The sequence below is a fragment of the Macaca nemestrina genome, chromosome 1, assembly GCF_043159975.1.
Source record: "Macaca nemestrina isolate mMacNem1 chromosome 1, mMacNem.hap1, whole genome shotgun sequence".
NCBI lineage: Eukaryota > Metazoa > Chordata > Mammalia > Primates > Cercopithecidae > Macaca > Macaca nemestrina.
In genome coordinates this window covers 25942374-25968106 of record NC_092125.1, presented here as the reverse complement: position 1 = coordinate 25968106, position 25733 = coordinate 25942374, and the positions used below count along the sequence as shown (strand labels likewise).

General features: G+C 49.4%; 1 protein-coding gene across 6 annotated transcripts in view; it reads left to right on the top strand.

The window, feature by feature from the left end:
- LOC105492999 (G protein-coupled receptor 161) overlaps positions 1–23141 on the top strand; it is a 56832-nt gene extending 33691 nt beyond the window's left edge. For 5 of the 6 annotated variants that reach the window (XM_011760415.2, XM_011760417.3, XM_011760416.3 and 2 more), the window contains 4 exons: positions 5376–6100; positions 11997–12101; positions 14965–15084; positions 16896–23141. In XM_011760415.2, the coding sequence (XP_011758717.1) occupies positions 5376–6100; positions 11997–12101; positions 14965–15084; positions 16896–17161 (1216 nt within the window). In that variant the 3' untranslated portion in view covers positions 17162–23141. The remainder of the gene's footprint in view (positions 1–5375; positions 6101–11996; positions 12102–14964; positions 15085–16895) is intronic. The other variant, XM_071075131.1, reaches the window with a different exon arrangement.
- Positions 23142–25733: the final 2592 nt, after the last annotated feature.

Below are 25733 nucleotides of genomic sequence, written 5' to 3'. Positions count from 1 at the left end.
TTATTTTTTGTATTTATTACGTTTTGAACATCCCTTTCTGGGCTCTGGGTCCCGTGGAACATGGAGTGAGGATAAACAGCTTAGTTGCAGAGATGGAGAGATGGTCTCTGAGTGCCCCTCTCAGAGCTGTCTCTATATGGATGCTCAGTAAACATGCCAGGCAGCATCTGCAGGGATAGCTCCAGGAGACTGTAAGCTGCTTGCTTAAATCTGGGGTCTAGATGAATGAGAATGAGATTTTCTACCAGCAAGCATGACAAATTCTCAAATCATGCCAGCAAAGTACTTCATCTGAGAGAGGGTTTACCTCTTTCAGGGCCTTGGATGTCTACTCCAGGAAAGGCCTGTGCCCAATCCTTGGGGTGGTGGGCTGCAGTCGTGAGCAGGACACAGACCCTGCCCACCAGGGGTTTACAGTTCAGTGGCAGAGGCTGACTTGTGGGTGCCGATTTAACACAAAAGTAGAAATAACCACCATCGACAGCTCCACCAGCCACTGCTGCTGATGGGCTGGGCAAGGAGAAGGTGGCATTTGAGCTAGGCTCCTAAACAGCGAATAGGATAGCAGGTATGTAACAGGTGAAGAGGCCCCTTCTGACTGAAGGAGCAGCTTCTGTGTATTCACTTGGTAAGCAATTATTGAGCACCTATTATATGCCTAGCACAGTGGCTGGTGCTGGGAATACATAGCTGAATAAGATGAATAAACACGCTGAGGCCTAGCGTAGTGGCTCATGCCTGTAATCCCAACACCTTGGGAGGCGAGGCGGGTGGATCACCCGAAGTCAGGAGTTCAAGACCAGCCTGGCCAACATGGTGAAACCCCGTCTCTACTAAAATACAAAAATTAGCTGGGCATGGTGGCAGGTGCCTGTAATCCCAGCTACTTGGGAGACTGAGGCAGGAGAATCACTTGAACCTGGGAGGCGGGGGTTGCAGTGAGCCGAGATTGTGCCATTGCATTCCAGCCTGGGTGACAAGAGCAATACTCCGTCTGAAAAAAAAAAAAAGAAAAAGAGAAAGTAGAAGTGGAGAAGAATAAGGGCAGTGGGCGTGATTTTAACTATAAAATGTTACACGCTTGTCATATTCCTATGTACACTGTTTATCAACATTTAGCTCAGCTAACCCTCATGATAACCTTGTTAGCCCCGATTTTGCAGATGAGCAAAGTGAGGTTTTTGAGGCCTTAAGTAACTTGCCCAAGGTCACGGGGCTGGTAAGTAACTCTCCCAGTTTTGAGATGCCCAAACCTGGACGCTTTGTCATTATACAACACCGTCAACTCAGTCATTCCAGCAGCCGGCTAGCATAGCTCAGGGTTTCTCCACCTTAGCACTATTGACATTTCAAGCCAGATAATTCTCTGTGGTGAGGAGCTGTCCTGTGCCTTGTAGGATGTACAACAGCATCCTGGCCTCTACCCACCAAATGCTGGAACACCTCCCCACACGTGACAGCCCAAAATGTCTATAGACATTGCCACATATACCCAGGGGTTCCCAGCTGTGGACCTCAGCTAAAGTAACTGGCCAGACAGATGAACCCAAAGAGTCTGTCTTGTAGCTCCATGAAAAGAGAGCAAAGACAGATATAAAAAGAATGACTGCCTGGAGCGAAATTCACAGTTTGTCAATGTCCTAAACCAGCCAAGTAGAAGTAGGGCCTGCTGGGGACACCATTTGACCTGCCAATGGTTCCACTGTGAACATCTGTTACTTAGAAGAAGTCTGTAACGGTGGTCACCTCTATCATCGCTGCCAAGCCGCCAGAGTTCCGGGTCTGTGGAGAATAGTTCTCATATTTTCATTCCACACCACAGAGGGTGAAACTCCAGGTCTGAAAATAGAATTTCAGTACATGAAAGTATCTAGAACAATGGGATGAGTAGGGCTAGCAAAACTGACTAGTGCTTTTAGGAGACTGTTCCATGTAAGTTAGCATGTTACCCCTCCGTTACGTGAAGTTGGCTTAGATTCTGTTTCTGTTTTCACTAAAGACAACTTATTAAGAGCAGGGCTTGCTGTCAAAGTGGCTGGTCTTGTGGCAGGAGCCTGAAGCATCGGAAGCCCCTTCCCACATTACAACTTTTCAGTTACCTATGACGTCATGAAAGCCTCTTTGGGGTTCGAGGGTCGTGATTGGGCTCATGTCTAAAAATGAGTTGTCGGAGAAGAGATCGAGAGCCTCAGAAGACAGTTAAGAGAATAGAGGGCAAAGAAAAACCCCTCTCTTTTGGTCTGTGTTATTAGCCCACATAGGAGTCGGGAGTTGCTTTTGTTGTTTTCCCTTGAGTCTTCAACTAGGCTTAAATGAGGCTTCAGCTGCAAAAAATGACTTTGTAAATCTGTGATTGAGAACACATATGCCCATTTTTTTCTGAGGAGATGTAGGACTGTTCTTTTTTTTTTTTTTTTTTTTTTTTTTTTTTGAGACAGGTCTTGCTCTGTCACCCAGGCTGGAGTGCAGTGGGGCAATCATGGCTTATTGCAGCCTTGACCTCCTGGGCCCAAGTGATCCTCCTCCCACCTCAGTCTCCCAAGTAGCTGAGTCTACAGGCACACACCACCATACCTGCCTAATTTTGTTTTTTATTTTTTGTAGAGATGGGTCTCCCTATGTTGCCCAGTCTGGTCTCAAACTCCTGGCTTCAAGTAATCCTCCTATCTTGGACTCCCAAAGTGCTGAGATTACAAGATGTGAGCCATTGCACCTGGATGGAATGTTCTGTATCTTGGTAGAGGTGTAGATACGTGCATTTCATTGTACATACCTTTTATCCTCCCACCCCCATCAAAAACATACTTAAAAACAAAACCCCTGGAGGACATGGCTGTACATGGGCAGGGCTGTGCCTGTGGGGCTTTTCTGCCTGTAGGAGGCTGACCTTGACTGAGCCAGCACCCAGCTTCACTGCCCCAGCTTCCCGATGGCACTCAGGATGCAGCTGGGAGAAATCAGTGTCATGTCACACTGGAACTGCCTGTGCCTGAACCTCAGTCAGTGAGTGATATGGGTACCATTTGTTACAATAAATGAGAAGTCTTGCCATAAAGTAATAATAATAACTGGGTGTTGAGAAGAGCCAGAAGGAAATCTGGCAGAGGACAGCACATGAATTGTAATCATTTTTATGGCCTCCAAACAGGGTTGGTGGAAGGAGGCCTATGGTGAACATTCACCAGGCCTGGCTCCCACAGCCGGCCGTACACTCCCGAGGTGACTGAGGGTGAAGTGTCTGCATGCTCTGTAAAGGGACAGAGAAAAGTAGAAATCTCTGCCTTGTTTCTTTTGAAAAGTGAAGGAAACCTTCCTAGACCCACTGCTCCCCTCCCCGCAGTCCCACCCTAGCAACCCCCTCACATTTCATTTGCCAGCATGATGTCAGACAGGTCCAGGTCTCAGCAGGCCACCCACAACGGGAAGGAGACTACCGTGTGGCCTGCTCACCCCCCAGGGCTCAGAAGGGCCAGTGTCCCGTGGGGGTCATCGCAGGAGCAGGAGCAGTGTAGGGCTTTTGTCCTCAAGGAGGATGGGGGAAAGGTCGATGGCCAGTCCCCCATTGAAGGGTAGGCACCATCTGGGCCTTTTCCATGCTCTTCCTCATTCGTTCCTAGGAGCAGACCTGTGATGTGGGTGCCACAATTCCCGTTTTCTAGATGAGGGAACTGAAGCTCTGAGAGGTTCATCAGCTGGCTAAGGTCACACAGCTAGTAGACATCAGAGCTTCCATCTGAACTTGAATTTCCAGCTCCAAAGGCATGCTTTTTCCCTTGGGCTGCATGGCCTTTGCAAGATGCAAGCCCAGATAGCAGTGAAAGACAGTAATCACCTTACCCAGCCACTGTGCAGTGATTCTGTAATTGACACCCTAATCACTGCGCAATCTTCTCCTCAGGCCCCACAGCTGGAAATGCTCTCTTTCCAGGCTAGATCCTGGCCTGGGCTCAAGGCTCAGCTCAGAGCAGCCCCAGGCTCACCCCTGCTTAGGAAGACCAAGGAGGCAGCACCTCCAGTTAGCACGTGGCAGTTCAGCTGCTGGGGCCCAAGGGTGACTCAGGGCGGTGCCTGTGGAGGAGCTGGCTTCCCAGGCGATGTGTGAGGCATGTAGCCACAGTCATTTCCCAACGTCCTGCCTGTGCCAGGCGGCATCAGTGTGGCCACCCGTCCCTTCCACATGTTGCCCCCATGGGAACATCCTATTTCCTTTGGATAAAATGTCTGGGTTGGGAGGGTGGTGGCTGACTTTCAGCCCTGTGGTCTAAGTCCTCTCACCCTTTCCAGTTAAAGGGCCAGTCCTTAGCTGGGCCTACATGCCCCGGCCATGCCCACCCGGCCTGCTTCTCTCCTCCTCTCTCCATCCTGCACTCTCTGTCCTGACAGGTGGAGCTCCCTGTAGCCTCCCCTCTGAGATGGTGCTCACTCACATCGCCATACCTCACCAGGCTAGCTTTCTGCCTGGGGTGGTCCTGGTCAGTGCCTCCAACGCTGTGAGACCTGGGTCTGGAGCATCACCTGCATCAGGAGCCTGCTGTGACCTTCTGTGCTGGACCGGAAGCCTGCCAGTTTGAATTGATAGCGCTCCTGGCCCACCTCCTTCCTGGCAGCACTGAGTGATTTGGAACCGCCCCCTTGACTGTGGAACAAGAAGGCTTACACAGAATTGCTGGGCATGTGCACTGGGGATTGTAGAGTCAGATTGCCTGGGTTTATGTCTTTCTCCCATGGGTCTGGGGTGCATTATTTAGCCTTTCCCTGCTTTAATTTCCTCATCTGTAAAATGAAGATAATGACATGCCCACGCTTATGGTTGCTGTGAGGACTCAATGTGGCCCTTACCACTCCAGGCCCTGATAGTTGGCTCAGGTGTCTGCCTCCCTCACATCTTCTCAACTGCATTTCCAGGACATAGCACAGTGCTTGGCACATTGCAAGCCTTTGGTAAATGTCCATTGATTGAATGAAGCCCATAGTCCTTCAACATCATTCTGGTTCTGATGATCCCTCTGAAAATTGATCTGAATGGATTAATGTCAGCAGCAGCAGAACTGATGTGGCCCAATGCATAATCCCTTAGGACTCCTGTAGGTATCTCAAGACTGGCCACACCCCCAAATATGAGTGGGCTCTGGTGTGGTGACTTGGAAACAGGAAGGTTCGAGCTCTGTGTCTTGCCGGTGTTGAGCTCTTCTCTGGTAAAGAGCTCTGCAGAGCTGTGGAACATGATGTGGTCTTTGTAACTTGTCTGGGGAGACCTGGGGGAAGGTGCTGCTTTTAGAAACATCCAGGCCAGTCATGGGAGCCCCTGACGCAGGAAAGCAGCAGTTTTCTCTCTGCTGACTTCTCTCTCTTGCCTCCCTCCATCCCTTTTCTAGCTACTATGCTGTCCTGTACCCCATGGTGTACCCCATGAAAATCACAGGGAACCGGGCTGTGATGGCACTTGTCTACATCTGGCTTCATGCACTTATCGGCTGCCTGCCACCCCTGTTTGGTTGGTCGTCCGTGGAGTTTGACGAGTTCAAATGGATGTGTGTGGCTGCTTGGCACCGGGAGCCTGGCTACACGGCCTTCTGGCAGATCTGGTGTGCCCTATTCCCCTTTCTGGTCATGCTGGTGTGCTACGGCTTCATCTTCCGCGTGGCCAGGGTCAAGGCACGCAAGGTGCACTGTGGCACAGTCGTCATCGTGGAGGAGGATGCTCAGAGGACCGGGAGGAAGAACTCCAGCACCTCCACCTCCTCTTCAGGCAGCAGGAGGAACGCCTTTCAGGGTGTGGTCTACTCGGCCAACCAGTGCAAAGCCCTCATCACCATCCTGGTGGTCCTCGGTGCATTCATGGTCACCTGGGGCCCCTACATGGTTGTCATCGCCTCTGAGGCCCTCTGGGGGAAGAGCTCTGTCTCCCCGAGCCTGGAGACTTGGGCCACATGGCTGTCCTTTGCCAGCGCTGTCTGCCACCCCCTGATCTATGGACTCTGGAACAAGACAGTTCGCAAAGAACTACTGGGCATGTGCTTTGGGGACCGGTATTATCGGGAACCGTTTGTGCAACGACAGAGGACTTCCAGGCTCTTCAGCATTTCCAACAGGATCACAGGTAACTTGGGTGTTGTTAGGATAGTCCCTCCGAGGCAGATGAAATCTGTGGTCCTCTCAGCCACGCTGGCCTGTTTGTGGGTGGGTTCTCAGGCTGACTGGTGGTGAGGCTCAAAGCACAGATTTCCTGTGGGAAGAAACATTCCAGAGGCTCTGCTGTGATTCCCAGGGAGCTTCCTGTCACTCAGCAGTTCACGGCCATGCTGACCAGGCCAGCAGAGCTCCCTGGTGCCCTGATAGGCATCCCAAAAGAACTGGGCAGGGGACACCATGGGCTAGAAATCTGCTTTCTGAAACCCCAGCCATGGCCCTCTAGCCTCCAGCGTATGTATAGTTTCTTTTACTTTTTTTTTTTTTTTTGAGACAGGATCTTGCTCTGTCGCCCAGGGTGGAGTGCAGTGGCACGATCTCCATTCACTGCAACCTCTGTCTCCCTGATTCAGGTGATTCTTGTGCCTCAGCCTCCCAAGTAGCTGGGATTATAGGCACGCACCACCACAGCCAACTACTTTTTATATTTTTAGTAGAGACAGGGTTGCACCTTATTGGCTAGGCTGTTCTCAAACTCCTGACCTCAAGTGATTCACCCACCTCAGCCTCCCAAAGTGCTGAGATTACAAGTGTGAGCCACCACGCCAGGCCTGGGGTATATTTACTTCTTTACTAAAGGTAAAAGAATCCAAGCATTGGACCAGGCCACCTTCTCTTGGCACATCCACATCCTTTCCTTCAAAGTTTCCTCTTGTCAGCGCCCCCTCCCCACCTCAGCTGCTGTCTTCCTCCTCAACCATTCTCCTCCTGCTCACAGATCAGTGATCTCCTCAGATGGTCCCAGACAATCCAGGGGGTGTCCATGCCAAACCTCAGCCCTCCACTGAAACATGGCCTTGTATGTGCGAGGCTGCTCCTTTCTCTGATGACTGATCCAGTGTGCACAGGTTTCCGGACACAATCCCACCATCTTTGATGGGACCTGGAGGAATTACTGTAGTTAGGAGTTACATTTTTTGTTAAAACTTTTTATTTTGAAATAATTTTAGATTTAGAGAAGACGTGGAAAAACACTACAGAGAATTCCCACACACCCAGCTTCCTCTCGTGTTACTGTCTTGAAAAACCATAGCACAGTGATCAGCTCTAAAACGTTAACATTGGGGCAGTGCTATTAACTACAGACTTGATTCAGATTTCACCTGTTTTTTCATTAATGTCCTTTGTTTGTCCAAAGATCCAGCTCGGGATCCCATATTGTTTTAGTCAATCTTTGACAATACTTTATTCTTCCCTTGTCTTTTATGACATCGACAGCTTTGTAGAGTACTTACCAGGTATTTTGTAGAGTGCCCCTTAATTTGTGTTCATCTGATGCTTTCTCAAGATTAGAATGCGGTTATCCATTTTTGGCAAGAATGCCACAGGGGTGATGTGCCCTTCCTGTACATCACAGCAGAGGGCACATATGCCAATATGCCTTATTGCTAGTTGTGTTGCCCTTGATCTCTCGGTTAAGGTGGTGCCTGTCAGCTTTCTCCACAGCAAAGCTGCTGATTTTCCCATTGTAATTAGTAAATACAACGGAGGAGATACTTTGAGATGATGCAAATACCCTGTTTCCTCTTTGGCCCTCTCCCACTGACTCAGGACACATTTGTGGATCTTCCCTCTAGCATTTTTACTGTGTAGTTTTGAGGTCAAGTAGCTGGATTTTTAGGGCCAAGTTGAAGGGAGACCATCACCTGGCCGAGCCACTGGGAGAGAGATTTGGAGGACATTCAGCTCGGACCACAGTCCTCATCTCTTGCCAGATGACTTTGGGCAACTCTTCAAACCACTCTAGTTAATTTCTCCTCTTCATGAAATAGAGAGGTCTGTCTTCCACTTTTCTTCTCAAGAGGGCGAAAGAAATAATAACTCTAATTATGCACACCCAGTGGCAATGATGACAGGAGATCCTTTCCATGTGGCGATGAGACACACTGGCATCACTGATTTATTTCACAGGCTGATGGAGTTTTATTTCCAAGAGATGAAGGAAGTCTGGGACTTTTAACCATAGGAAAAAAAATGTCTGTGTATCTCAGTATTTTAACCACTGAGATGCCCACCGCTGCCAGTTGCAAGCCCACATTTTCACATATGACCTGGAACCCAGCAGTCCATTCAATGTTGGGCTTCATCTCACTGATTAATGTATTAGTTCAGGTTTTGTAAAATCCCTTGTCTTCTAGGGAAAAAATAATAGATGTTTTCTATATCAATGAAGTTAAAATGAGGAAGGAAAAAAATGAGGACAGAAAATGGAGCAGGAAAGGGTTCATAGAACAAAAAGAAACACCTGCTGTTGGGGCCAAGATTTTCCATGCAAGTCACTTGCAAGTGTCCTGGAAGAGCTGGTGAAGCTGTGAGCACAGGCGGAAAACACCAGCTGTGGTCGGTTTGGCATATCCCAGGCAGCTGGCAGCCTCGTCTTCATTGAGGGAAAGCAGGCTTGTGGGATGCTTTTGGGCTGAAGAGCTTATGGGATGGGTTCCAAGTCATTGGCCTTTCCGCGGAATGGGAGCTGGGGCGGGGGTGGGGGATGGTTCCTCTTGTTCTTCCCCGAAGGTCCTGATCCCAGGAGGAGGCAGCAGCATCAGTAAGAGTGTGGGAACCAAAGCAGAATGTGGTGCCCCAGCCCAGCCACTCACCCTGCGCTGTCCATGGCTTTCTGACTGCAGGAGAGAGCCCTGGCCTCTGCCTTGTGTCCCTGGTCCCTCTGTCTGAGCCAGGGCTGACCACACCCTCTATGGGCAAGGCGTTGATATGCAGCAGATTCTGAAACCCTAATCACTTCCCCCGCCACTGGCTCACCTTAGTGTTAACTAGAGGCACGAAGGATGATCTGATCTGTCTCAAAGCCAGCAAGAAGCAGCTTGGAGGTTCTTTCTTGGTTCTGTTCCTCTCAATTTGTATGGGCACTTGGAAAGGTTTAACCAAAGTAAATGGAATAAGCTCTCCTAAAAGTAGTACATATGAGCAAAGGCAGAAGCAGAATCCCACACATTTCTGGCGCTTCCCAGCTGACCTGGATGTCAGGAGTCTCCTGGGCGCTTGACAGTGTGTCCTTTCTATCTAACAGATTTCAGCCATAATCAGTGGTTCTGCTTCTCTCGTTCTGTTTGTCCCAAAGTGAGGGAGTACAAAATCTTAGGCTTTCCCTGGGTGCCACATGTCACTGGGCCACCAGATACTTTCTGCTTGTGAGGTCTCCGTAGCCAATTCCCACGGGGAAGGTCACTTAGGAATTTAGATCTCTGGACTTCCTGGAGGTTGCCACGCAGCGCCACCATGTGGCGGATAGGTCAGCCCTGCATGGACGCTAAATGCTACCAGGTGGTCTTAGGATGCTAAAGCACAATTCAAAGCTGACTGTGGCAACTGGCAATGGGAGTCAAGAAGAGGCTTCAGAAGAAAGCGCAGGCAGCCCCTCCACCCGCCCTTCCGCTGGCCAACCCAGAACCTTCACTCCAGCCAAGGCTGGAGAACCCGAGCACCACCCCTCTACCCAGCCAGGGAGGGTGGCCCAGGCAGTATCAGGGGGCACCCCCTCCAAATGCCGCCCTTACGAGACCCTTGAAGCTCCTGGGCATGGAGCCTTTCCCGTTATCTCCTGCGAAGGACACTGACTCACGTTTGTCCAGGGGAAAGCTCCTTGCTCCAGGTTCTTCCTTGAGAGGGCCTAGCTCGAGGGCAGGGAGGGCGACCCCAGAGCCTTTGGATTCACTCCCTTGCCTTCCTAAGTTCCTTTGCTGTGTGTGGCATCAGGAGGTCTTCCAGTTACCTCAAAGTACCTGCAAATGTAAATCATGCCCCTGTTCTTTCAGCTTCTCAGAGCACTGTGACTTTTGCCCGCCGCATGCCTCTGGAGAGCCACAAACCTGATTCACCCAGCCTGTGCCTTTGTGCTTTTTTCTTGAGGGGCTGGATTGGGCTTAGCCAGTAAATCTATTGTTTCATGTGAACAATCTCAGGGTAATTGTCTCCACCCTCCACTGGTAAATGCTCCACTGGTAAATGCTGCATAAACACAGAGGAGAGGGATGCCACCTGGCTGCCCCGTTTCCAGACCTTTTAGCTGAGCCACCCTGGCCTGGCTCAGACCATTCCTCCCACTGGTGCAGACCAAGACATGTTCCTGGCCTTCACTGCAGCCTCAGAGATGGTGTCCAAAACCCGCTGTGGCTTCAGCCATCCCAGCTGGCAGGCGATGCCCCCACAGGCTCTGCTCCCTAAGCCAGGCCTCCTGCTGAACAGTCATGTTCCCAGGCCGAGACCTTGGGGGGATGGTCATGTGTGGGGAAGAGGATTGGAGCCTTTCCGGTCCCCGCTCCCTACAGCAACCCCCAGTCAAGGGGAAGGCCCCTTGCAAAAGCAGGATTCGCAAAAGCAGGGAGAGGGAAGTTCTGAGAGAAGCCTGCTGTGACCGCCCCTCCTGCCCACCCCATGTCCTCCTTGGCTCCAGGGAGGAAGGGGAAAGTGCATTCTATTGCCTTGTAACCTCTGAAGAATTGGGGCAGAATGAAGGAATGGGGTCTCCTCCTATCTGTGAGTGTATCATAAAATGCAAGAGTGTCCTTTGCAACAGACCACAGAATCTGCCAGGCAGTGGATCTTCTTCATGAGATCTGAGGACTTTGACTTCTTGTGCCTTGTTTTTAATTTCTAAGAGCGTTTTGTTATCTCCATGTTCCTTTTCTCGTAGCCTGCAGCTCTTTTTTTATTTTCCTAACATTCTGAGGATGACCCATTGTAATATTGTTTGGTTTCTTAAGCTCCCTGCATTGAATCTTCCGAGGTCCATTTTTCTTTTCTTTTTTCCCATCTCTGTCTTTCACGCTAGTACCTTCTCTTAAATGTCTAGTGATCCTTGGGCACTCCTTCACCTCCAATAACGAGGGCCTAGAAAACCACAGGGAAGCCCTGGGTGGTGGGGTTGCAGGCAGGCTTCCTGACTGGGGGTTGGTCTGGCAGGGCCATTTCACAGGCGCCTGACTCTCAGTGCCTGTGAGTCTTTTCTCTAGGCTTGGTGGATTTTCCCAGGGAAGAGTTCTCCAGTCTCCAGGCCAGGTTAAGTGGGACAAGGGGCCAGGGTCCCACCATTTAATACGTAAATTTCCACAATACCCTCAGTTTTCACTGTGTCACTTCTGGTGCACCTGTGCCCAGGGCTCACTGTCCTCTTCTACCAACACTGGGCTCTGGCGCCCGAGGCCTAGCCTGGGGAAGAGCAGTAGAAGGGCCAGCTGCTTCTTGGGGAGACTTTCTCTCCTGGCCCCTACCCCCCAACCCCGTTCCTGAGTTTTGGGAGCCTGGTGAAGCCTGCTTCTCCTAAACTTCCCCGTTGCCAACCTCAGTTCTCCATTCCAGGTCAGCTTATCACTCTCACCCATCTGCTTTCCAGCTGACAAAAATTCTCTCCTTCCTTTGGGGTGTAAGCCTCTTAAAAACCCCTCTTTGATAATTCAAGTAGGATTTCAGGAGGTAAGTGTGGGGTGGAACCCTCCATCTTTAACAGGAAGATCTTCTCACCTCACATTTTCCCTCCTGCCTGCCTTGGTGTTCTGTTTTGTCTGTTTTTTGATTTTGCTCCCTGGCCCTCTGTCATCACCTTGGTGGTGTTTGACATTGTCAGGAGAGTTTCCCCTTTGGGGGAACCCAGTGAGTGCTGCTGACACAGTGGGACAGAAAAGAGGGACGAGCTGGGAGGGAGCAGCTAAGCTCTCCTGTTTTTCAGGGAGTTGAGAGTGAGTTTTGCAAGGGCGAACAGGAGGGCAGGAGATGGGTCTGTGGGGAAACGGAGGCTGGGGCCTCTCCTTGCAGGGTGTGATTGTGTTGTCAATGCCAATTTTGTCTTTCAGACCTGGGCCTGTCCCCACACCTCACAGCGCTCATGGCAGGCGGACAGCCCCTGGGGCACAGCAGCAGCACGGGGGACACTGGCTTCAGCTGCTCCCAGGACTCAGGTAACCTGTGTGCTTTATAAGCCTCTTGTCTGTCGCGTTTTCCCGGTGTTGCGTTTCCCCCATGTCGTTTCCCCAGTGCAGGCTCAAGAGCTGGCCGAGGGGCATTTCCCACAGTGGGTAGGAGGTGAGAATCGTAAGTCTGGGTTTCCAGTCATGGCTTTGACTTTTCAGCTTTCCTGTGTCTCAGTTTCTTCCTCTACAAAATGGAGTTCTTAGTTCCTGTTCTCTCTGCCACACCGTGTTATTGGGGGGTTGAAAGTGAGTGAAAGCCTTTGCAAAGTTAAAATGAGAAATGATGATAATAAGCACTGGCCCAGAAGGGCCTGGAGTCAGCCTGCCTGGTCTTCAGTCTCCAGTTGGCTTTTTAAGAGCTGTGTTATCTCAAGCAAGTTGCATGATCTCCTCCCAAACCCTCAACTTTCCCCATCTGTGAAATCGGGGTACTAATCCCTGTCACAGGGCAGCTCTGAGAATTGAGAGAGACCTAATGAATGTGCAGCACTCATCTTGTTCTTGGCACAGAGGGAGCCCTCCAGCAAGGTCAGCTGGCCTTGTCGCCTCACTCCCTGTCCTTTGATATGAAACTTAGTCTCCCTGTAGAAATACATCTCCACCACAAGTCCTGCGGAGCCCTCCCTTTAGCCTCTGCCTAAAGGATCTTGCAAACCCAGGGCTGCTCCTTGTCTGAGCGGTCGGCTTCCTGGCATTAGAGCCATGGCACCGGGGAGGTGGGGATGTGGGGAGCTGCAGATGCTGTATCCTGTGCTGGAAGCACGCTGTTAGAGCCGCAGGAGGCCCTGGGCAGAGGTGCATGGGCAGAGGCAGGGAGTGCCTCTCTGTCAGTCACACCCATGGCTCCACATTGCTGAGGAAGAGCCAGGGTGTCTGGCCACACCTGCTGCCCATCCCCGGTCTGGCTGTTGGTGCACTGGCGCCTGGAGGGAGTGCTGCTGAAGCCGGGAGCACAAAGCCACAAGCCTGGCCGTGGGTCTACCGCTCCCAGCTTCTCCATCTCTCTGCCCTTGGGAGCCTTTGAAAAATCATCTCTGACTTGACCTGTGTTTCCTGTTCCCCGTGAGTGCTCCAGGGCTGCGCCTGAGCCTGTGTCATGGAACTCAGGAGTGAGCCTTGGGGTTGGCACCGGGACCAGTCCGTGACCTCTCTTAGTCATGGAGAATTTTCCTTGGAAAATTTCTTACGTGGCAACCCAGAGGGCCCCGCACCACACGAGTCATATATGAAGCACTGATCACACCCTGCCCTCTAGGCCTGAGTCCCTCGTGTGAGTTAAGGAAAGTCTCTGTTACTCCCCAGACTGCTTCTCTGTTCTCAGACAGCTAAAGGGATCCAGAGGCACTGCCACATTCATTCATTCAGCAGATATTTGCCACGTTCCTGCCTTGGCCGGACCCTGTGCCAGGTGCTGGGGGCACAGTGGTGAACTGCCACTGTTGTGGAAGCTTCAGTTCATAAAATATCGAGCTGTAAAGTATATAAAGATTGTAAAGTATACAATTGTCATTGAATTGTATACTTTAAATGAGTCGGTTACATGGCATGTGAATTACATCTCTATACAACTGGCTTTGAAAGATGATGAATGTGTTGAGAGCTGTGAAAGGGGAAGCCCCAGTGGGGTGGGAGCCCGTGGGCTGCTATGGGTAGGGGAGTTAGAGAGGCTGCTCTGAGCATGCGATGGTGAAAGCTGAAGCATACGTGGCAGGTGCCCCAGCGCAAGGAGTGAGGGGAAAGCATTGTAGGCAGAAGAAAGAGCGTGGGCTTCAGGGCACACAGACCTGGTGTGAATCTCAGCCCTGCCCTTTCTTCGCTGTGTCCTCATCAGGAATGACGGCCCTCGATTTAGCCCTTGCTGTGTGCCAGCACTGTGCTGGATGTTTACATGTCTTAACTCAAAATCCCCACAACTCCGTGAGGTAGACTGAATGATGACCCCAGGTTTACAGACATGGAAAGATACTGAGGCATTAAATAACCCGCCAGTGATTCCAGGTCTGTCCGACCTGAGCCTATGTGTTTAACCACCGTATTCTACCTCCCAGAGGACCGTTTCTTCTGTATGTCAGGTAATCACACCTCTGCAAGGTGCTCTGAAACAGCATCTAAAGAGCTCTAGGTTTCCCTTTCTTCCTTATTTTCTGAGCTTCCAGGCCTTGATGGGTTGAAAGCTGGAAGCTAAGAACGGGGCTGGATCTGACACTGGCCCTAGTGTGGGGCAAGAGCACCATTGAGTGTCCCATTTCAGCCCTTCCTTCCCTCCCTTCCCTCTGTTACATCTTCCTCCCTCTGCCCGCTCTGCCCACCTATCTCTAGGAGGACTTCCCTGACCTTCTATCTTTATTTCCCCGCTTTTTAGGGGTACATTTGTCAATTATTTTTTGATCCCCAAAGAACTCTACGTTTTGGAACTTTAAGTGTTTATTTAGTACAACATATTTTAACTGTGGTGATAGAAATTCAGACTGTAAGAAGAATCACTCAGAATATCAAGTTCCTTTTAGTAGGACCCTCTCCTCCACTCGGCCCTTCTCCCCACTTCCCTTCCACGCTGGGCTGGCAGATGCCGTGCTTCTGGGGTCTGGCCATTGAGGCACACAACCCCTACTTCAGATAACTTGGCCGCATTTTCTGTGTGGCTGAAGCAGCCCCACCGGCTGTCTGCAAACTCGCTGAAATGGGATGACAGGCGGGTGTTTCTTGGGTGCGTGCTGTGGCACGGTCAGCTGCCCTTGATGATGGGTTTGGATGAACGGGAGAGAGGGGTGGAAGGGGTGTTGAGAGGGGAGAAGAGGCCAGGAAGACTTTGGATGGTAGTTATAGATGTGCATTCTGCCTGTTGTTTTAGGGACAGATATGATGCTGCTTGAGGACTACACGTCTGATGACAACCCTCCCTGTCACTGCACTTGCCCACCCAAGAGAAGGAGCTCAGTGACATTTGAGGATGAAGTGGAACAAATCAAAGGTTGGTTTCTGTGACTGATTGCTTCAAGAAAACATAGGGAAACAGAAAGGATCTTAGGACAATTCCTTGGCTCAGACTGGCTCCCGTCCCGGAATATGCCAGGGCTCCATCCCTTTGCCCACTCCCTGGTTACTCCCAGCCCTGTTGGTCTCACCTAAGTCCTTAGGCACCCAGCTCTCAGAGCAAGCAGCATCGAAGGCTGGGCAACCAATGGCTGTCAAACTCCACACCCACACACACACCCCGCACACGTGTTCATACACACAGCCCAGATACTGGGTGAGGTATGGTTATAACTGAACCTGCTCTCCCCGAGCCTCAGTTTCCTCCTGTGGAAAATGAAATAATGGCCCAATGAGTGTGTCTGCTTTACTGGAGGCCGAAGCTGCCATCTTGCTTGTGCATCGCTCCTACAGCGGTGATGGCCCTTGGGTCCTGTGAGGAGAATGAGTTCTGCTGCAGACCAATCCCTATGTTTTTCCACTCCATCTCTTCCCCACTCACCCCCAGCGCTGTTGTTTACTCTGGAACTTGGAATTCATTTCCCATCCAGACATGCTGATTAGGAGAGTGACAAGAGCCATCCAGATACCAGCATGACTGGGCTATGGATTTGGTGGAGTCCAGGGGCTGTGCCATGTAAGGAGGCTCTTCAGAAATGTTGAATATGGAAATAAATATGGCCTCTGTCAGAGTTTTAGGTTCATAATTAATCACATCTCATCTCCACACCCCTCCCTGAGTTCAGAATGAATGGAGAGGTTGTCACAGAGGTCGGAGGTGGAAAACAGATCATTCGCTTCACTGGCAAAGCAGATTACAGAACAGAGCCTGGGCGAGCAGCCTCATGGGCTTTATAATACATTGCCCTTCTATAGGAAAAAATGAATGAAATGCTCCCCAACCCTCCAGCCCACGTAGGACCACACTTGCCCCATCACGCCTGTTTTGTGGGCGTGGCAGCTCCAAAGGCACCCTCCAGGCGGTGCAAGAGCAAGGCCCTGCCAGGGGGTCCTCCCCTCCACGAGTGAGCGGCAGGGCAGAGAGTGGCCGGAGGCCCCTCCAGTCTTCCCCTCTTGGAGAGTGGGGTACAGGTTGCCTACTCTCCAGAAAATGTAAGGAGAGGATAAATTGTTCCCCTGAAATGTCCAGAGAAAATAGGGAATGAGTTAATAGTAACAGGGCACAGGGTGTGAAATTGAAGGGCTCCCCGCTCTCTCACTTCTGTTCATTTTAGTTTAGGGCTCCTAATCCTGGGAGGGGGCTTGAACCTGTAATGTCATGTCCAGCCTTGAGGTTCTGCATGGCTCGGAACCTTGAGGTTCTGCATGGGGAATCTCTGAGCAAATATGGAGAGGAGAGAGTGACATTAGGGTTTGTGGAAGTTTATGGACATAGATATTACACTGCTTCAGGGAGCTCGAAGACCAGAATACTCTTTCAAAGATGTAAAAATGTTGGTTAGCATTAGTAGAAAATATCAAGTCTTTTCTATGGGCCAGACATAGGCCAGACATCTTAGAAAGAATTATCTCCTTTAGTTATCACAGTAACTTTTTGCAGTAAGAGGTGTCTTATTATCTTCTCTTTACAGATGAGGAAACTGAGGCTAGTTAGATACTTTTTCTAAGATTTCCCAGGTAGGAAGTCAGGGAGTCAAAGCTTTTGGCCTAGGAATCGAACTTTGAAACCCACACCCTTAACTGCGGTTTGTCTCCCTCCCTGGGGTGGTGGAGCAGCAGCAGCTTGTCCCCAAGGTCGTCCCCAGGCCTGGCTCCTCAGCTGACTTTCTTTTCTGCCTTCTCCCTCAGAAGCTGCCAAGAACTCGATTCTTCATGTGAAAGCTGAAGTACACAAGTCCTTGGACAGTTACGCAGCAAGCTTGGCCAAAGCCATTGAGGCCGAAGCCAAAATCAACTTATTTGGGGAGGAGGCTTTGCCAGGGGTCTTGCTCACGGCACGGACTGTCCCGGGAGCAGGCTTTGGGGGCCGCCGAGGCAGCAGAACTCTTGCGAGCCAGAGGCTGCCGTTGCAGAGCATTGAAGAAGGGGATGTTTTAGCTGCCGAGCAGAGATGAGGGCCTCAGGGTGCCCTGGGGCTGCAGCCCAAGAGGCCTGCCTGGGGAGGAGTTCCCATCACCGCCTGTGTCACGGCCTTGGGAGCACGTCACAGTGTACAGCTGGCCACACACAGGGAAGGAACAGCATCTGCTGTGCAGCCACCAGGACAAGGACTGAAAATAATGTCTACAGCCCACGGCTTCAGCGTTTCCAGAGACCACATGTGAGCTTCTTTTAGGTCCCAGTGATGGGACCAGAAGCATCTAAAGCCAAACAAACAAACAGACAAACAAAAAAACATATAGAGATGTGGCTGTGGCTTTTTGGGAGGTGGGGCATGGGAGGACCAGAGACGAAGGGCTTGGAAGGAGACCCCCACATGCATCATTTCCTCCTCTTCACACTGTGTGCCGGGAGTCCAGCCGTGCACTGTGCCAGAGGCCTCAGGAGGACAACCCTCCCCAGTGTACTGTGGAGGATGACACAGCACTTCTTCCTAATGACACGCGACCATCCTGGTGCTTCTACATGGTTGATGCGGGCAGTGTGGGACCCTCAGTTCTAGGACTGGTCCGCAGAGCGAGCACCCAGGAGTAGGGCGAAGCGGTCCTCAGTGGCGCCACCTGCTGGTGCTAATAGGAAGAGCCACAGGCCTCTTGACCGGCCCACCCTGCCCACTTCCCTACTGACAAGTTCTGTGGTATTTCAAAAGGGAGAAACCACTATAAAAGACAAGAGGAAGGGCAGATAGTAGGTGTTCCATTTCCAGAATTAAAAAAAAAAAAATCAATTTAAGATGTACCACTGTTTTACCAGGACTGAATGGGATTGTAGTGCCAAGCACAGCCAGGAAATAGAGAAACTGTTGTTATTGAAGGGAATTTGTTCACATGGGAAAGCCTCATTAAATAGATTCTATGTGTGATGTTTGAGTGACCAGTGAAAATAGCTGGCCTCGGCTCTGCAGGGCGCACTCCCAAGAGCAACAGTTACTATTATTACAAGCCTGGCATAAAATAAGATAGAAGCAGCCCTGGGCCCAGAGGCAGCAACCTGGGTTATTGGCCCAGCTCTGTCTTTGTATGCACATGTCATTTGGGACATCCTGTCACCTCTCTAGGTCCTCTGTAAAGTGGGAAAACGGAGTGGAGTTGGATTGAATGATCTCCAAGATCATTTCCGGCTCTGATCTTTGGTGTTCTCGGGATTTGTAAAGCAGAGATAGGTAAAACACAAAAGCAGACCCAGGGACCAACCTTCGTATAACTTTGGAGCGTGGTTGCTCACGTACATGTGAAGTGCAGCCAGATCAAGGTTCTGTGGCCTTGTCTGCGCTGTCCATCAGAGCACAGTCTGGATAGAATGCCAGCCACCAAGATGCGTGAGGGGCAGGGTCACCATCTCGGAAGGGGAAGTCCAAGAATGTGATTGGGATGGTTAGACCTCTCTTCTCCTCCCTTTGAGTTGGAACAGCAGTTGAAGTTTGGTCCTGGAGTAATCGCTGTGATGACTTGGGAAGCCATTGGATCTCCTCTTGCATCTGCCCTTGAGCCTGCATGACTAAGTAAGTTCAGGACTTCTCTGCTTTGGTTGGCAGAAGGTAGATTCCAAGGAGATCTTGCTGGTTGCTAAGAGGCAGCTATTCTAGAAAGTGAATTACCCTTGTGCTGTTTTCTTTGGGGCCTAGCTAGCTCCTGGTGAGGTAGCGTTTTTGTGTTGTGTGGCAGAAACCAATGGTTAGCTGGTCCGCTGGTCTGCAGTTTGTAAAAGACCTTTCATGAGGACTGGAGTCTTGCTACCTGTGGTGATTGAACTCAACAACTATTCTGGGTCACTGGATGCCAGGCGCTGGCCTAGCTCTTGGATGGGAGTGGGAAGGAGCAGAGGGCAGGTTCACCTGTGCAGGTCAGATACTCCGCTTCCATCACTGGATGGCATTCCTACGTCTGCGTGTGGTTCACGTTTTCTATATATATTCCCTGTATATATTTTTTCTAGCACTTGTCTACTTTCTGAAGGGACCATATTCCTGATCAACTAGTGTGCACAGAGGTGGAGCAGGACAGAGAGACCTTTATCTCTAGGATGGGTGGCTGGTTAGGTGCAGGCGTTCTTGAGTGCAGCGGCTTGGCTTTGAAACCTGAGGGTTGGAGAATGCTCCCGACTGTACTAGACTGGGCTCTAGGAAAAGAATCCTGAAACAGCCTCCCACTCCCCCACTGACCCCACACTAGCTGAGATAGTATGGAATTTAAATAAATCTAGAAATACTGCATTTCACAAAATGATTCACTGTGTTTCCCTTTTTTAACTGAGGTCCAATTCATTTAGTCATCTACCAGACACTGCACATCCACTGTGTGCAAAGCACCAGGCTAGGCTCTGTAGGCAATACCACTGCAGTGTGCACTATGACTTAGGGAGCAGGACCTGAGGGATACCGATTCTAATAACTAGCAAAGTCAAGTCGTGGTTATACAAAGAAGTGTGGCTTCGGAGGGAGGTGGGTAGTTCCAACTACGGAGTCAGGGATGGCTCCAGGAGGTAGGTGACAGTTTGAGCTAAGTCTGGAAGGATATTTGGCAGCTAGAACCATATTTTTCATATTCAGGAATTCAAATTTGTCTTTATTCAGCTAGAGACAGAGAGAGAGAGAAGGGGCGGGTGGGGGAGAAGGAAAAGAATTTTCACACATTCTGAAGTTCCCAAGAGGCATTTTTGAGGATATCTGCCACTAGTGCAGAAGGTCGAAGCCCCCAGTGCCCCCACTAAACCCAGGTCCATTAGCTGTAAACTGCCATGCAATGGCAGTTCCGGATGGGACCACATGGACAGTGGCACATGGGACATTTGGCTACTTGTTAGCTTAAACACCTCAGTCCTGTGTCTTCTGATTTTGACAAGACCACATTTAGGACTGCTGCCCATCTCTGTCTCTCTCATTGAGATTTCCGCCTTACTGGGTCCCTGTGCTATGCCACAGATACCAGGTTTGGGGTTGTTTTGACCCGGAAGGCATTGGGAGTCCCACATTACAGAGCACACGCACAGCTCAACACAGCCATTTTCCCGGGCAGAGGCACCAAGACTGAAGTTCAGGCCCTTGGACACTAGGTGGCAGCGATGTGGCTGTGCAGAGCTAAGGATGAACCTGAGAGCTTGTTTGCCTCTGGCTCAGCGCTCTTGTTTTGAATTCCTTTGCCCTCATGGTGTAGTCCACGGCCTTGGTGACCAAGGACCACCTGGCTAGCCTGCTTACGTGCATGACCCCATCCAGGTTCACAGGTATTGCCACTGAGTGATCTTAGGTAGATCACTGCTCCTGGAGAAGCAGAGTTGAGGAGTGTAAGACAAGGGCCATCTAGTGCCAATGTTCCTTGATTCTTATTTGAGGAGCTACTATGTGGTCTTTCTGTAAACAACTGAACAACCAGTGAGACTAAATATTTGCAATAGATAGGCTAAGGAATTTGGGTTGAGACAGGAGAGGGAGGAAAAGTGCTTTGATACAATGACAGATTGTTAGTCTGTTCAGGTTGACCTGTATGAGTATTTTCCATCCCGACAATATGCCTCTTAGATACTTGCAGATTAGACATGTCTCTGGATGGACCACAAGATATATTCACGACATGTGTCCAGCCTTGAGCCCTGGCTGTGTCCTGTCTGGAAGGAACTGTGAGGATGATGTGGCTATCCAGAGGAGGCAGTGAGCTGGCATGTGAATGCCTACTGTGGGCCTGACCTGCTTGACATTTGAGGGCCTATGATGTGTTTGGTGCTGTGTTAGGTACTTCCAAATGTTTTATCTCATTTCACTCCAGTGCAGATGTGATATAGTGAGGATGGTGAAGAGTAGGTCTGGTTAAGTCATGAGCTCAGATCCTGTACTTCCACTTACTACCTGGGTGTTTTCAAGCAAGTCACTTGGTATTTCTACTTATGAGTTTCCTCATCTGTGAAGGGAAGTTTTGTCATCTGTTTCTATGTGGAGACACAGAATTGAAGGAGGCCTCCGTCGCAGGGCGATTGTCTGGATTCTATGAGGAAATACTTGGAAAGCATCAGCACAATGCCTGGGGTGCAGCTGAAGCTGAGCCACTGGTGTTTTTCACAGTATCTGTGGGCAGGGTGTGTTATCCTTGTTTTATAGGGATCTCTATAACAAAGCGAGAATCTTGAAAATATAACTGCTATCCTAGATGGGAGGTATTAAAGGTTGTTACCTTGGGAATTGTCATATTTGTTGCACAGCAAGGAAGGACTTTCGGGAAAGCAGGGACGTGGTGAGGAACAGAAGTCAATAGAGAGCAGGGAGGAAAGGCTAAGTAGCTTCTGGAACTTCAGAGGTCTAAGGGATCCAAAATGAGATTTTCTATTAAAAATGTCTATCCTTGGCCGGGCGCGGTGGCTCAAGCCTGTAATCCCAGCACTTTGGGGGGCCGAGACGGGCAGATCACCAGAGGTCGGGAGTTCAAGACCAACCTGACCAATATGGAAAAACCCCATCTCTACTAAAAATACAAAATTAGCTGCACGTGATGGTGAGCACCTGTAATCCCAGCTACTTGGGAGCCCGAGACAGGAGAATCACTTGAACCCAGGCGGTGGAGGTTGCAGTGAGCCGAGATCGCGCCATTGCACTCCAGCCTGGGAAATGAGCAAAACTCCACCTAAAAAACAAAAAAAGAAAGAAAAAGTCTATCCTTTATGCTACTGGCCTGTTTGTACAAAGATAAAATCATTCTGATTTGTCCTGAATGACTGTCAAAGATGATCAAACCCCCGGGGCCTGGTGTAAACTTCCATATCATAGCACAAATACAGCTTGACCTTCCTCATAGTCCAGAAAGGACATTCTCCCTGAGAAATGCCCTTGGTTGCTGAGGACAGCTCTGTCCTGTAGTGGCAAAGAGACTGCCTGGCTGTGGCTCTTGGGTTCACAGAATCCCTAATCCTCCAAGCCCCTAAGAGGCAGGGCAGGGATGCTACCCACAATATATGCAGAACCCCAGAGGGAGCCCGTGGGAGAGAGGAGATTACCGTTTTCACTGTAGGCAAAGGAGAATGGCTGTCATCAGCCATATATGCCTACAAGAAGGACCATACTGTCCTTGCGGGTTGGGAGAGGGGACACAGAATCCAGGGACATTGTCTGAGGTCTCTAAGTTAAGCCAGAGTCAGAGCCAAACTCCAAGTCTTGGCCAAGGGGCTGAGAAAAGCAAGGAGCCAGTCTTACAGGCCAAGGAGATGAGGGATAGTTAAGAGTCATCAATATCGTAGAACAGGCCAGCAGAGCTTTATTAGGTAGGTAGAACTGTTTTAAACCAAGGATGTTGGGAGATATTTTAATATCTGCTAGCCAGACCTAAAAACACTGAAGGCCCAAGGAAAGTGACTGGATTCACTGGAAAGTATTTGGCTTCCAAAGTATTTCCAATACCTTGAAGATTCCTTTGAAAATATCAAAGCACAAACTCAAATCTGCACAAGATTACAAAAGCACAATTTTGGTCAGTGTTATTTTTAGAATGCAATACACAAAGCTGTGTTCATTTCTCTCAGCAAGCATTTTCCTGGGCAGTATTAATAGCTTAGGAATCAAATGCCACTTTTGTTTTTCCTTTTTTCATTAGTTTGAAATACCACAAATCCCTAGTGAGTCAGTCCTCCCAGAGGAAAAGACAGTCCTAGGGAGGACCACAGGCCGGGGCAGACAAGGTCACACCGAGAGCAGCGGAAGGAACCTGCATGCTTAAGGGACAGAGGACTGTGTTGTGTTCTGATAACAGACCCCTGGATGCAGAAGTAGTTAAAAAACCAACCTTCGAAAAACAAAAATCCCAGGCTAATCCTGAAATATATTTAACTTGAAGTCTTTGGATAATTTTTTTAAGGTTAAAAAATGTTTAGGATTATTATAAATCAACATTTATAAACAAGCAACAGTGTATTTGGAATTTTTGTTTACCTGATTAAATGTTTTTGGTATGTGTATAGCTGTGGAAATGGTGAATTTGTACTTGGACTTGTGGTCTGTGGACTTTGTTGGGTGCCTCTGCCTTTCTCCCATTTTCTGCAGCCATATCCCTATTGCCAACCTCCCTTCCCATGGGCTAAAATGAGGGAGACTGAGCAGAAAGGGGTGGATTGCTGCAGAATTGATGGGGGAGTGCCCATACCAGAGTCACCTGCAAATACTCATCCATGCATTTTTCATAAATTCCTCCAAGGTAATTAAATTCAGAACTGTTTAAATGACCTACTTCTCACCATGCCCAAGAAACACTCTTAACCCAAAGTTTTTATAGGAGCTATGCCCTGTCTATCCATGTACAGATAAATTCTCTATCCCATAATCAAAGTCAGAGGGCAAGAGGCAGATTATCGTTACCATTGAGACTCAGAACCACCTCAGGGCACGAAACCCACCTTTTCCTGACCCCCTTACCTGCTACCACTGAAATCATCTTCCGAGTGGATGGTGGCCCTAGGGTCCAGTTTGGTGGGCTTTCTGGGGTCCTCTGACACATACCCAATCTTGGAAGCGGCTGGCACTTGTGAATTCTGCCTCTGTAGAATGTTCTCTCTTTGCTGCCTCCTGATGGCTTGTCTGGCTCGCCCTGCTTCTAAGCAATATACACCATCAAAACTGCAAAATCACTGTGGGTGGGGGACCCAGTTCATTTAACAAATACTTTATTTATTTATTTATTTATTTATTTATTTATTTATTTATTTATTTATTTTTGAGACGGAGCCTCGCTCTGTCTCCCAGGCTGGAGTGCAATGGCGCAATCTCGGCTCACTGCATTCTCTGCCTCCTGGGTTCAAGCTATTCTCCTGCCTCAGTCTCCTGAGTAGCTGGTATTACAGGCACAAGCCACCACGCCCAGCTAATTTTTGTGTTTTCAGTAGAGGTGGGGTTTCACCATGTTGGTCAGCTGGTCTCGAACTCCTGACCTCGTGATCCACCCACCTCGGCCTCCCAAAGTGCTGGAATTACAGGCGTGAGCCACCATGCCTGGCCAACAAATACTTTAAAAAAAAATTTTTTTTTTAGAGCAGTTTTAGATTCACAGCAAAACTGAGCAGAAAGTAGAGTTTTCATAGCCCGTCTTCCCCATCAACATCCTGCACCAGAGCAGATGAATACCATTTTGATTTTCTTCTATTGTTTTTCCTGACAGTTACTCCTTCACCCCACTAGTCCTCCAGTATCCTCTGTCCTGTCAATTTCCCAACACGCCGCTATAGCACATCCCTTACTGTCTTATTACAGTGGAAGAAATAACATACTGTGTGCTTACAGTCTTTTCAGTTATCCTGTATAACAACCCGTCAATCTTATGGCTCCATCTTGCCCTAACATAGCCCCTGTGACATAGGTAGGGCAAATATGACCACCCCCTCCCCTTTAGAGAGGGAACAAACCCAGAGAAGTCAGGTGGCTTGAGCAAGGTACATAACTGAAAACTAGAAACTAAGACCCTTGCACTTTATGGAAGTCAAGAAGTGACCTTGTTTGGCTAAAGCTCTGATTTCTTTATCCTCTTGACCATTTACCACGTTTCCTAATGTGGCTACACATGTGCCTTTTGTCAAGCTGGATGTTGAAGTCCAGTTGAGTCTACTGAGCTTACTGAGTAATAACCTACTGCAGCTATTTTTCCGCTATACAAAAAGCTAACCCATCTTCTCAGCAGCAGATGTGTGTGGCTGTGGCGGAGAGATCCTTGTTCTCCATATGGGAGAGGGATGCCCTGCTTGACTACTGACTGGTCTGTGAGACCAGTCGTGGCTCAGCCAGGGGATATTATGTCTTACTCTCAGTATCTGACTTTGTCCTTTCTCTCCAAGACATTTAGATTCCTGAAAATAATAGGAACATTTCAACTATCTGCTAATTAATAAGAGATCTATTACTTTCAACAAAAAAGGGCAGCTGTTATAGCACAAACACTGAAAGCATCAACAGACAGGGGCCCAGGTTTGAGATAACCATGGCAAAACATCACATTTGCATTGGCACCAGCCTCTTTCAGCCATCATGTATAGTCACCAATGGTATGATATCCACTTCCAGAGTGTGATCAAAAGCTAGAGCTCAAGGCTGGTGATGATGATGATGGATAAGCTGTCATATGATCCATACCTCTGACCTTGGCAACTCCAACATTTTCTTTCTTGTGTCAGTGTTATAATTTTGGCAGCACTGAATGGCTGTTTCAAGATGGGTTCAATGATCAGTCCAGCATGGAATTGAATGTCTCCTCCAGCTGCTGGTTGGCAAGGAGGTATAGTGAAGACAGTTACTGCTGGACTATAGGTCATGGAGAAGTTGCTGGGTTTATTTCTGTCCTTCACAAGTGAGACAGTTCCTAAGAGCCCACTGAATGGAAACTCAAAGACTTTTCCCACTAAAAGGGAGAAATGATGTGCCATCCCAGAAACCTACAATAGCAAAGGCCAAGCGTGTGTGTGAGGGTGTGTGTGACAGTGAGCATGCTTTTGAAATCGCGGACCACTAAACACAACACTCTGCCATGCTTGCGATTTTGCCTCCGAGATATTATGAGGCAGCAAACT